This window comes from Urtica dioica, chromosome 8 (assembly GCF_054948205.1).
Source record: "Urtica dioica subsp. dioica isolate 48M chromosome 8, U.dioica_male_clone48M_v1_H2, whole genome shotgun sequence".
NCBI lineage: Eukaryota > Viridiplantae > Streptophyta > Magnoliopsida > Rosales > Urticaceae > Urtica > Urtica dioica.
In genome coordinates, this window is record NC_142763.1 from 10,305,830 (window position 1) to 10,319,249 (window position 13,420).

Sequence of the window (13,420 nt, forward strand, 5' to 3'; positions counted from 1 at the left end):
ATTCCCCCCCCAGCTCTTCTTACGAATGAGCTAAGAGTTCCTGGGGTTGGTCTGTTTCAAAAAAAAAAAAGTAATAGGGGATTTTTCACATAAAAAATAAAAATAAAAAAAGAACAATCATCACGTTTAAAAAGAGGTCAATTTATAATTTTGACTACAGAAAAAATAAATAACGGTATTATATATATGTAGTAGTACCATTAGACAATATCATCGTTTATGACTTATTGTTCTAAAAAAATTAATTTTGTTATATGTTGGTTAGCTAGCAAGGTTATTTGCACGTATGATAATTATTAAATCAGCGTTTGCCTTTTCACGTGCAGAAAAATCACTAACAATACGGATCCATGTATAACATATAGATGTATAAGGAATGTACACATATGTTGCAAGATTGTTGTTTAATATTTGATTATACTAAAAATAGTGCTTTGGAACAGATATAGTTTTTTTTTTTTTTTTTTTCCAAAGAAAGTGTATCGTCAATTAATTAACTAGACTAATAACAGACTATACTATACCTAACTAAAAGAAGAGACTTTAATGTGTATATTGTTTCCCAAATGCGAAACAAAGCTTGAGAGAGTAGTTGGAAAATGAAACAAAATATTAAGCCAAAATGTACATTAAAAAACTTCAGCGAAAGCAAAGGTAGTTAGGGTTTTGTAGGCAATAAGTTGGGTCATGCAGATATCACCCTCTCATCATTACCAACTAAAAATATTTTTTTTTTATTTTCTTATGTATATATTTATTTCTCTCTCTTATCTTCTCGTCTCTCAAGTATACTCTCTAACAGAAAAAGTAAAAGGAGGAGAATAAAGTTTTGTTACATAAAAGGAAATTTATTCTCAAAAGGGGGAAATTTTTTCAATTTAGGATGAATAACGTAGCACCATTTCAGACTTGTTCATAAGCATATAAAATCAAAGAGTTAGATTTAGGAAAAACGTGACATGCGACATATATAAAGTAGTTGGAAAAACTTAATACCAATTCGTCTATATATAGTCGGGGTTAAAGTTATAAATTTCAAGCCTTCAATATAATATATATGTTTCCTTCTGTGAACTTTTCTTACGCGGTTTTTTTTTTTTTTTTTTTTCCGTTTCGGGTTCAAGAGTTCGAGAGTAGTTGAGACATGAAATATATAAAATTAATCCCCAAGCGAGTGAAAAACTTAAAGGTAGTTAAAGTATAACGCCACACTTTTAGGTCATGCAATATGGTCCTGCTATCACTTTCTGATTTTAATTATTTTTTAAATGATAATTTGTATACCCTTGAATACTTAATTGACAAAGGATAGAGGGTGTTATTTATATTTAATTCGTTAATAAAATCAGTCTTTCATGCCATGCTTATAGTTCACCTACCAATATCATATGGCAATTTAAGAGGTTAATGTATATTATGATTTCTTTTTAATTTGTTTGTTTCTCTATTTTCTGATTTTCGCTATGTACTTTTGGTTTTGAAAGTGGGGTCTACAATACATAGAGTGATTCGAAGATTTATCATTCTTGTATGTACACACAAACACACACCGAAGGCACATATATATATATATTATATATACATACATACACATATATATATATATATGTATATACATACGCATATATATACTCATTTACATATATATATATATGGAGGTCTTCCTTTGTATTTTCTGCTGCCTATATATTCTGCTTGTTATTCCAACCTGCCTATGCTTTTATTACTTGCTTCCTTCAACCAAAAGAGGTAGCAAAGTTTTTCATTACCAAAAAAAAAAAAAATGCGTATATAATTAGGGTTAGCTAGTGGTAGATAATATTCTCATTGATTTATTTATTGCAGGTGATATGTACATGCTTATGCAAAACATGATGGAAAGTCTTAGACCTCTCGTGGGATCAAAAGGGTGGGACTTTTGTGTCCTATGGAAATTAAGTGAAGACCAAAGGTTATATATAAATCAATCAAGTAGAGAAATATATATGATTAAAATGTTATATTTGTGACATTATTGATGGCGTCTTATTGTTACAGATTTGTTGAGTGGATGAATTGTTGTTGTGGTGGGGCTGAAACCTCACAAGAAGCGAATAATAACAATAATTGTGGAGATGAAGAACTTCTTTTCCCAGTTTCGCCACTCATTCCATGCAGAGACACCATGTTTCAACACCCAAGAACCAACTCTTGTGACCTTCTTTTCCAATTGCCAACTTCCATGCCTTTGGACTCTGGGTATGTATTTACTATAAATTCATTTCACTTATTAAGTACCATTATTAGCATGCAGATAATGATTTTGTATCATAACTTGACTTTTTCTTTTTTCCTCTCCAAATGAACAGAATTTATGCACAGACGTTGATATCAAACCAGCCCAGTTGGCTAAACTCTTCTAGTGTCACAGGCTCCCATTTTCTTGAGGTTACTTCTATCTAGTAAATAATTAATTATAACGATATTTATTGTAGATAAAGGAATTTACTAACTTAATAGTAATATTGCAGGAATGTAGTGGGACCAGGGTTTTGATTCCAATGGCAGGAGGGTTGGTTGAGCTTTTCGTTAACAAGCAAGTATGTTCACAGTCAGTCACACACATTCGTGAATATGAATTACATGTTTCAAACTAATTAATACATATTTATTTTATTTCACAGATACCAGAAGACCCAAACGTGATTGATTTCGTAACGTCGCAATGCAACATATCACCGCCACTACTCGATCATCATCAAAACGACGCAACGACGGCAAGCTTCATCATCGACATGAACGATCAAATAATCCAATCGTCGAGAGCGTTCGTCATGAACGACGAGTCGGACAAAATAGTGGACCCCACAACAGAGACAGCGACAGCAGAGAAGCCACCGGTGTCGCCGGCGACGGCGTTCGAGGGGCTGAACCTGTCGCCGTACGACATCCCAGTGCAGTTCGGGGCGAGAAACGAGGCGTCGTTTTTGGAGGCGGAGGACAAGGGAGCGAAGAGAGGGCAAGAACGGTCGAACTCGATGTCGGATTGCAGCGACGAGGAAGACAACGAAGGGAATAAGCAGCACGGAAGCAGAAAGTCGTCGTCGGGGAAAGGGCCGCAGAGCAAAAACCTTGTCGCTGAAAGGAAGCGCAGAAAGAAGCTCAACGAGAGGCTCTACACTCTTAGGTCTTTAGTTCCGAATATTTCCAAGGTAATTAAACCAACTTCATCTCATTGTTTTTATCACTATTTTCACTATATATGTACTTGCCATTAACATAGAAAATAATTACTCCTAAATATTTTATAAAACTCGGATTTAGAAATTTACTTGTTTTATGACTATTTTCACTAAATGTTAAAAAAAATAGCTCGATTTTTATTTATTCGTTGTTGAGGGCTTTGAAAAAATAATCTGAAAATCATAAATCAGACCAAAATGATTGTTACTAATCTAGTCCCCCCTTTTTTTTTTAATCTTAAATTCGTTCTTAATAAACAGTCCAGTTCATATTGCTATATTGAAACTGATGTATAGGTCGGATTGCGGACTTGTTCCGAGACTTCATTTTGTCAATAATTTTTTGTTTAACTTTAGTGCATTTGAACTTAATATTTGGTGCTGAATATATCGAGTTTGAGTTAAATATATTAATTTTCAGCATGTTTTTTTTTTTCATCGCAACTAATGATAATTTATTTAATTTAGATGTTTTTTAGTTAAACTATTAAAATAAAAATTATCGTGTCTTAAACGGTTAAAGCTAGAACAAACGGTCAAAATGGATTTATTGCTCCATAATTTTGTTTTCTTATTGGGGTGGTCTCAATTTATCCAAACCATTTAAAACGATCCGGTCGTCCCATTTGATACCACATAGATGTGCTCATATTTCGTAACTTAAAGAATCTTAATTGTTATTTAAACTTGGATCATCCGTACACATTGTTTATATTTTTTTTTTGTTGACGAATAGTTGGATAGGGCTTCGATTCTTCGTGACGCAATAGAGTACGTGAAGGACTTGAAAAGACAAGAAAAAGAGCTTCAAGATGAGCTCGAGGAACTTTCCGTGATCGACGGAGCAAACGGAAAAAGAAACAATCCCAAGTCTGAGATTTTGAATTTTGGGGCCGATTCCGAGTCCCCTAACATTTATTCCTTTGAAGCATCGGGTAACAATGAGATAACCGCATCGAAACAAAACCTCGACTCTGATACCACTGCGAATGACAAGGCGCCACAAATGGAGGTAGAGTTTGGTAGTAAATAAATATATAAATTCTAAAGGCAATACTCAATTATGTTTACTAAATACTTTTTTGTTTATTTAATATGATTTATATATAGCCCCAAGTTGAAGTGGCTCAAATAGATGGGAATGAGTTCTATGTGAAGGTGTTTTGTGAGCACAAGCCCGGGAGATTCGTGAGGCTATTGGAGGCTCTGAACTCTTTGGGACTAGAAGTCACTAATGCCAATGTCACCACCTTCAGAAACCTTGTGTCTAACGTTCTCAAAGTCGAGGTATGTTCCTTTGGTTAACTCTTATTTCTTGTGAAACAAGTTATTATTATTATTATTGCTTTGGTTTTTAATTTGTCAAGTTATGAGTTTTGACGTAGACATGGTAGTTTATAATTAGATATCTTGTTTTAAGCTGTGTTTGAGTTTTTGTGTGTGAGAGAGAGAGAGAGAGAGAGAGAGAGAGAGAGAGAGAGAGAGAGATGATTCTCTTTTATTATTAATATGACATTTGTAGTTATTTGGTAGAGGGTAAAAAGAAAAAGGGTGAAGGTTTTGGAGGTATTGTGAAATTATCGGACTCAGCATTTTTAATTCTTCCAATTTTAAAAGAAAAAAATATTGTTTTGTGCAAATATACTTCTAAATAATTCATAGATCTATCATTTTTCTCTCATCTATATCAAACACAACTAAAAAATATTTAATCATTTCTTTTCTTTTTTATTCCTTTCTCCTTCTTCTGTACTATGGTTTCATTAAATAAGTAATAATACTTATTAGAAAAAAGCGAGTGACCAGATTGATATGTAACTTAGTTTGCTATTGATAGCAAAGTAATCAAATAACCTTCAAAATCTTTAAAATAGTCTTATTTTTACCTATCATCAGTGAAATCATAAAACGTGGTTATTTGCTTTTTTTTTTTTTTTTGTAAAATGTAACAACTAGTTATCAATATCTTACTTATTATAATGGGATATGAAATCAATTTCATTTGTTTTTATTCTTGTTTCTTGGGTGGCAGAAGAAGGATAGTAAAATGGTAGTCCAAGCTGATAACTTGAGGGATATCTTGTTGGAGTTCACAAGGAATCCATCAAGAGGATTGTGTGACATGTCTAAACCCCCTGAAAATGGAAATGGAAGTCTCCTTGACTATCAACAACACCTTCATCACCAACAAACCTACTGATTATTTATTTATTTATAATTTCACATCATTGATGTTTCTCTCTAATTATTCAGTACACCTTAACTAATATCTGTTGACAATCATTATTCTATTAGTTTGTTTTCGGTCTTAATTTTCTTTAATTAGTTATTGATATGTATATGCTGGTAAGACGTCATTTTAGGCTTTACTGGTGCGAAATGACTTACTAGCCTTCTTTCTGAGAAGAAATTACACATATACCTCTAACTTTCAAATATTCGATAAATATCTTATTTTTAAATTTAAGATGATATTGCCTTATTTTAAATGAAACTGTAAACGGAAAATTAAATGAAACTATAACATTGAGAAAAAAAAAAGTCATATAAAACTAGGCTTTTGATTGGTAGGGATGATAGAAAATTGAATGGATGGAGTAACAAGGAGGGAAGAGAAAGAAAAAGAAAATTGTGAATTATAAATTTTTAAAAAGTTGATTGGTATAATGTGATGAAAGATTAGAATCCATTCATTTGTTTGTTTGGTATAAACTAAAATAGAGAGGAATGGTTGATATTTTGTGTACTTAAATTACTAAATTGCTATTATTTTTGCAATAATAATTATAGTATTAAATTATATATATGTAATTGCCATTATTTTGTATTATTTACTTTCATTTTTTTGTTTCCGTCTTTCTCGATCTTTCTAAATTGAGAGAGATAGTTTTTTTGTGGGTGCCACGGAAAGCTTCAATCCTTTCATTTTGTTTTCCCTCCTCTCTACCAAACAACACAATAAATTTATTTTCATAGTAAAATCCCTTCATATTAATCAATCCTTCCACTTTCCAAATAAGAATGAGAAGTGATCTATTGTTAGCTTATGTAATTTGCACTCTCTTTCAGATGACAAATGAGACAGTTAAGGTTACGGATCTAGAGAGAGCGGCATCGGTGGGGGCATAAGGTTAATTTAAGTATAATCAATTTATCATTTTATTATCTTTAAAATTATATATGAAAAAATTATGTAGGCGATTAACAGTTTCATTAAACTACAATTTGATGTGTATATATATATATATATGTGTGTGTGTGTCATGATCACACGCGTTACCGTGTCATATATAATTCAATTTCGCCATCTGATTTAAAAAAAATAATAAATTTAATATCACCATAGCATATATTTATATATATATATATGTCATGATCACACGCATTACCGTGTCATATATAATTCAATTTCGCCATCTGATTTAAAAAAAAAAATAATAATAAAAATATCACCATAGCATTCTACAGCCAATCTAGTGTGTTACAAAAAATTCTTATGGTCATAAAAGTATTTTACATCTTCTTGATAGCCATTTAACACAAACCAATGTACTGCTCTTTTTTTCCCTATCCACCAACGGATATAGCTACCAATAGTTAAAAATAGACCGACAGTTAAAAAAAATTCACTTTAAACCATTATATTTTCTTTACAGCGGTAGTGAAATTTGAGCAAACAGAAAAGCGAAAAAGGTTACAAACAAAACCCAATTTCCCAAGCCTTTGCTCAACAAGCAATCACTGGAGTTCCGGGCCACCGTAACCTGTGGTGGTGCGCCAGATGGCGAACCGTTCGGTACAATATCTTCCGTGGAATTACGAGATCGCCCCACTTCGATCCCGAACCTCATTCCTCCGAGGCAATGACTAACGATGCCGCATATGAACCAATATTTCCTCGCCTCAGTCAACTCGATTCTGTCGTTCCCGGTCGTGTGCATCGACAAAACTACCCCGCTCGAGTCGCACGATCTGTACGTGCTTTCGCCTACCTCGAACACGTTGTGTTGCCCTTCAACATACTTGAAAACTATACACACACCCCAAAAAATAAAATAAAAAACTTTGTAACACATGATTTTGCTATGTCTAAATGGATTTTCAAGTGTGAAAAAGGATTATACCTAGAACATCACCAACAGTGAAATTCTAGCTTTGTGACCAAGATAGATAATATCCCTGGCTGTCCCATTCATCTTCATCGCCAACAACAAACTCTTCAGATCTTACACACTTCACAAGCAAAGTTGTGTAGATTACTATGGTTAATGATAAGAAACTTAAGGTGTTGAGGGGATTTCTTTCTCTCATGACTTTCTTTTGATATATCTTGGAGGTTTTGTGGCGAGACCTTAATTTGATTTTGAAGTGATTGTGAAAAAAGCGATGGCTTATATATAAAAGGTACACTACTTGATTGTGGTTGATTGTTTCCTATGACTTGTTCCTGCAACTTGATGAAAGCCTGCAAAATTGTTTAGTAATAATGATAAGATTAATATACAAATAATTTAGATCAGAAAATTGCGTGTTGTACTTGTACCAAAATTGAAGAAAGAAAGAAAGAAGAACTGGGTCTCGCCCAAAAAAGAAAGAAATTGAGATCTAGTGAAAAACAATTTGATACTACCTATATTATTTTAATATTCGTTGGATCATTCTGGTCCAGTTACACACTTTTGTTCTTGTTTTTTTTTTTTTTTTTTTTTTTTTTTTTTTTTTAATTTTAGTTTTACTTTCTGTTTTGTTTTTGTTTGTTTAAAAAAAAATATATATATTGTGAATGAAGTGTAAGTTACCATTGTTTTTTTTTTTTTTTTGACAATTTCAAAGGCAATATGAATATAGCGTTTCTTTCTTGAAATGTTCAATAAAACTGCGCAAGTTTATCGTAAAGATTCGTTTAAATTCTTTTGAATTTGTTTTCAAATTCATATAGTACATTTGGCACATTCACTATTTTATTCTTCGTTATTCATTTAATTGAAAGATTTTTTTTTTCTTCTGATGAAGTGTAAAAATTATATATCTTTATTGTTTACAAATTACGACTCGGTTATAAATTCTACTATACATAACGTGTGTGGAAAAGAATTAGTCATTTCCAAAACGCACTTTTTATATAAGAAATTACCCACTTGAAATTGACCCGTCACAATACATAAGAAAATGAAAAGAAAAAAACGATACAAAATTAAATGATAATGATGGGACTTCCTAACATTATACATGTGGCTCAATCCCCACTGCAGCATTTCAAAAAAAAAAAATGATGGGACTTCCTAACATTATACATGTGGCTCTTAATGGCATGAAGCAGAAAGCAATTATAATAGAGTTATGCTATTTGGCACAACTCACGAGTGGGAACGATCCGCTCGTGAGTTGACACGTGGCAGTTAGTGGCCACGTGTCAACTCAGGGGTGGATCGTTCCCACTCGTGAGTTATGCCAAAAATCGTTTCCCATTATAATAACCTCAATTGGGTCGGGGCATCCGTTGACTGCCTAGCCCGACCTTCTTATTAATGATTTTAAGCTGGTATGGCCCGGCTTGAAAAACAATAAGGCCGAATTAAGCTTGTTTAAGGGAATTACATGGGCTTGAGCCCTCACACCCTGAAAAAAAGTCAAGCCTATCTCAACCATTTTAGAATAGACTATAAAATATTCATTTTTAAAATAAAATATTCTTTTTTAAAATAAAATATATACTTATACATAAAAACAATTCTTCTTCTTTTATTTTTTTTGTAAGAATAATTTTTATTTATAAAACATGTTTTTAGACTTTGATTTAAGTTTATTATTGATGATATAATTTTTAAGATTAAACAAAATATATTGTAAGGATTGAAAGTGAATATTACGCTTTGAGCTTTTTTTTTAGATTTTTTAAAGTTCGGGCTCAAGCCCGTACCTCATCCCCAAAGGCCATAGTCGTAGTCCAAAGTTAGGTTTTATATCACTCTTCGGGATCAACCGCCCATAAAAGAGTATGGGCCATGCTTGAGTCTTGGCCTCCACTTGCCTTGAGAAAGAGCACGAGCCATGTTCATCCTCATGCTTGAGCTTTTTTTTTATATAAATTTTTTCAAGATCGGACTCAAGCCCGAACATCATCCCCAAGAACCATAGTCTTAGTCCCAAGTTAGGTCTTATGTCACTCATCGGGCTCAACCGCCTATAAAAGAGCACGGGCCATGCTTGAGTCTAAGCCTCCACTTGGCTTAAGAAAGAGCACGGGCCATGCTCATCCATAGGCTTGAGCTTTTTATACAAATTTTTAAAGCTCGGACTCAAGCCCGAACATCATCACCAAGAACCATAGTCTTAGTCCCAAGTTGGGCCTTATGTTACTCCTCGATCCCAACCCCCCATAAAAGAGCATGGGCCATGCTTCAATCTGGGCCTCCACTTGGCTTGAGAAAGAGTACGGGCCATGCTCATCCCCATGCCTGAGTTTTTATTGAATAAATTTTTTAAAGCTCGGACTCAAACCCGAACCTCATGCCCAAGAACCATAGTCTTAGTCCCAAGTTGGGCCTTATTATTGGGAAGTCACATGTTGGTATCAAACACAAACAATCGGTCCAATACCGATTGTTGAGAAGTCACAAGTTGGTATCAAACATGAACAATAACTCTGATACCAATTGTTGGGAAGTTACAAATTGGTATTAAACACGAAAAATTGTTCTGATACCGATTGATGGGAATATAGGTTTGGTATCGGACACGAACGATCGCTCTGATGCCATTTGATGGGTAAATTACTTCCCTGACGTTAATTACCATTCCCATGTATTGAACACGAACAATCGTTTCAGTATTTCTTATAGGGTAATCAATCTCTTAACCTTTGGAATATGGTTACTAGTGTTGAATAGAAGAAGATGCGGACAATCGCTAATATTCAACGTAAACAATAATTACTAGGATACTCAAAATTATTCAACAACATATCAAATATTTAGACAAGCGTAATCAAGATAAACCGTAAGACCATTTAATTATACATACATTTCGGCTCAGTTATAGATCTTCCACGCTCCTAGCTTTGGATCTCCTTGCTTTTGGAATTCTTCTGCGGCTCCTTGCTCTTTGGGTCTTTGAATCTCCAAGATTTCGGACTCCTCGGCGACTCATTTCTCTTTGGATATTTCGGTTCATCAATTGCTCGTTTATTGATCGAAACTAGAGTCTTTTAAGATATGTAATCTCCGGAAGAACAGAGACCAAGGTGTGGGTCAACTCTTTTCTCACTTATTATTCCAGCGAGGTGTCAGAATAATTATTTCTTTCTTTGGGAAGTGGTATGAACGAATTTTCCAACTTTGGGAGAGAGGAAAAAAACATCCAGACCAGAGGGAGAGGGGTTGCTGAATTTGTAGTGTGGAATAAGGCTTAGTTGGGCGATTTTTGCACTACCCAACCCCTTATTTATAGCTTTCCAGCTTACCATAGAATATGCAATTTCCTGATTTACTTTTATCTTATTCAAATTAGTGTGAGATGATTATTTTATAAATAGAACAAATAAAATATACTATAGATAGTTTAATAAATAAAATCACTTTAGAATATATTAATCACGTAACTGGATCTAAAATCACATATGTGGAACACAAGTGAAATGTTGATCACTTGGGGGAAGCATTGTACACATTTGATATGTGTATCATTTAAGCACCGTTACGACACACTAATCAAGGTCGCTATAATGATCATAGTGAGATCTGGTCTAAATTCTGAAGTGATCACGGACTTCTAGGTTGTATTACTGAGTTCTTTGACTCATTCGGTAATGCCTACTTGTAGATGCCTAAATACGTATGTCTCGGGAATTCAAATATGATCCGAGCGGAAAATGATTCACAAATACGAATCCAGCATTCTTGAAAGAAGGTCAATGTTCACTCATCTAAGAGTTGATTCCATAACCAATTGACTACGCGCATTTTCGTAGTAAGTACATATAAAAAAAAATCTTTTGTTGGAGAAGTAACGATACTTAGGGCTCATATATATCGAGAAATGTATAAGCATAAATATATGTAACTGAACTCCTCTTATGGTATTGTTTTTATTCTGGTTGCCTTATATTAGATCTGTTGTTGTTGAATGATTTTAAGTATCCTGATAATTATTGTTTACACTAAAGATTAGCGATCGTTCGCATTTTCTTCTATTCCGCATTTCTAAACATATTGTAGGGTTAAGATATTGGTACCCAATAAGAAGTATTGAAACGATCGTATGAGAACCGTAATTAACTCCTAGTGGAAGTAATTTACCCAACAATCGGTATTGGAGCGATTGTTTGTATCTAATACCATAACTTGTACTTCACCAACAGTTGGTATTAGAGCGATTGTTTGTATTTAATATCAACGTGTTTTTCCATCAATTGGTATTAGAGCTAGAGTTAGATTCTCCCAATTTACCATTTGACTCAAGAATCATGATTTTCGATTTACAACCTTTATCAAAATATAAGAGATATGTTTGATCATTCAAAGCTAAAATTATTCAAGAACATGTTCGTAATTATCAAAATAAAGTTAGATTCATTGGTTCGATGAAATATGGACTATGTTCATAATATTCTATATGGGAATATTTTATTTACTTTGATCAGTTATAAATTAAAAAAATTTATTGGATTTGTTTTATGATTGAAAATCCTACTTTATAAGGATATCAAATAAATTTGTTCTGATTTGTTGTGAATCCTCTTTTTAAAGAACTCTTGTTTTTTTAAATAAAAGATTTTGTGTTCTGAAATAAAATATTTGAATTTTTAAAGGTTTATAAAAGATTCAAAGTCTATATTCATTGTCATAACTAAATACTCTTTCTTAGGTTATAGCCATATTTAAGGTTTTATTTTGTTTATTTCCGGATTTCTTTTTAGAGAAATTAATAATGAAAAATCGGTATTTATGGAAAGTGGGTATTTCAAGAATTTTTATGTCATCAAACTTTTTTAAGCTTAAAAGTGTTTTTCTTAATGGAAAAAGAGTTTAAGGCCCACACTTAAAAGAGTCCGTATCGAAGCGGACTCTGTTGCAGAAGCTGAACTCAAGGCTGTCCAGATGGCCTTGCTCTTGGCTAGATTCCGAAACATCAGGCGTTTGGAGATAGAGGGTGATAACAAAATCGTCATGGACAGCTTGGCGGGATCGAAAGACAGCCCTTTTTAGTCTGTTATTCCTTTGTTTAATTCAACTTTAGAATTAGCAAAAGAGTTTGTTGATGTTAAGTTCTTGTGGTGTAGTAGGACATTAAATGGAGTTGCATAGCCTTTGTAAATGGGTTGTGAATTCTGAAGTTTTTGGGTTTTGTGAGTCAGGGGAGGTTCCGCCCCCTGTGCGGAACGCTTTGACGTTTGATCTTGTTGAATGAATTCCCCCCCCAGCTCTTCTTACGAATGAGCTAAGAGTTCCTGGGGGTGGTCTGTTTCAAAAAAAAAAAAAGTAATAGGGGATTTTTCACATAAAAAATAAAAATAAAAAAAGAACAATCATCACGTTTAAAAAGAGGTCAATTTATAATTTTGACTACAGAAAAAATAAATAACGGTATTATATATATGTAGTAGTACCATTAGACAATATCATCGTTTATGACTTATTGTTCTAAAAAAATTAATTTTGTTATATGTTGGTTAGCTAGCAAGGTTATTTGCACGTATGATAATTATTAAATCAGCGTTTGCCTTTTCACGTGCAGAAAAATCACTAACAATACGGATCCATGTATAACATATAGATGTATAAGGAATGTACACATATGTTGCAAGATTGTTGTTTAATATTTGATTATACTAAAAATAGTGCTTTGGAACAGATATAGTTTTTTTTTTTTTTTTTTTTTCCAAAGAAAGTGTATCGTCAATTAATTAACTAGACTAATAACAGACTATACTATACCTAACTAAAAGAAGAGACTTTAATGTGTATATTGTTTCCCAAATGCGAAACAAAGCTTGAGAGAGTAGTTGGAAAATGAAACAAAATATTAAGCCAAAATGTACATTAAAAAACTTCAGCGAAAGCAAAGGTAGTTAGGGTTTTGTAGGCAATAAGTTGGGTCATGCAGATATCACCCTCTCATCATTACCAACTAAAAATATTTTTTTTTTATTTTCTTATGTATATATTTATTTCTCTCTCTTATCTTCTCGTCTCTCAAGT

At 33.1% G+C, this 13,420-nt stretch overlaps 2 protein-coding genes and 1 pseudogene across 3 annotated transcripts in view; 2 read left to right on the forward strand and 1 right to left on the reverse strand.

Annotated features, from left to right (window-relative positions):
• Window positions 1-449, forward strand: part of LOC149387959 (putative glucan endo-1,3-beta-glucosidase A6 pseudogene) — a 2,355-nt pseudogene extending 1,906 nt beyond the window's left edge. The window contains exon 3 of the transcript XR_016300634.1: window positions 444-449. The product of XR_016300634.1 is annotated as a putative glucan endo-1,3-beta-glucosidase A6 pseudogene (transcript). The remainder of the gene's footprint in view (window positions 1-443) is intronic.
• A 1,401-nt stretch (window positions 450-1,850) lies between these two features.
• Window positions 1,851-5,421, forward strand: LOC149387960 (transcription factor ABORTED MICROSPORES-like). The gene is made up of 8 exons (XM_089622277.1): window positions 1,851-1,951; window positions 2,038-2,238; window positions 2,349-2,427; window positions 2,511-2,579; window positions 2,664-3,191; window positions 3,958-4,233; window positions 4,332-4,508; window positions 5,254-5,421. Exons 1-8 carry the CDS (start codon window positions 1,851-1,853, stop codon window positions 5,419-5,421), a joined length of 1,599 nt encoding a protein of 532 aa, XP_089478403.1.
• A 1,450-nt stretch (window positions 5,422-6,871) lies between these two features.
• On the reverse strand, window positions 6,872-9,159 carry LOC149387961 (blue copper protein 1a-like). Its single transcript, XM_089622278.1, has 3 exons — window positions 9,142-9,159; window positions 7,635-7,686; window positions 6,872-7,251 (listed from the first exon to the last, which is right to left on the reverse strand). The coding sequence occupies exons 1-3, from the start codon at window positions 9,157-9,159 to the stop codon at window positions 6,872-6,874; spliced, it is 450 nt and encodes a 149-aa protein (XP_089478404.1).
• Window positions 9,160-13,420: the final 4,261 nt, after the last annotated feature.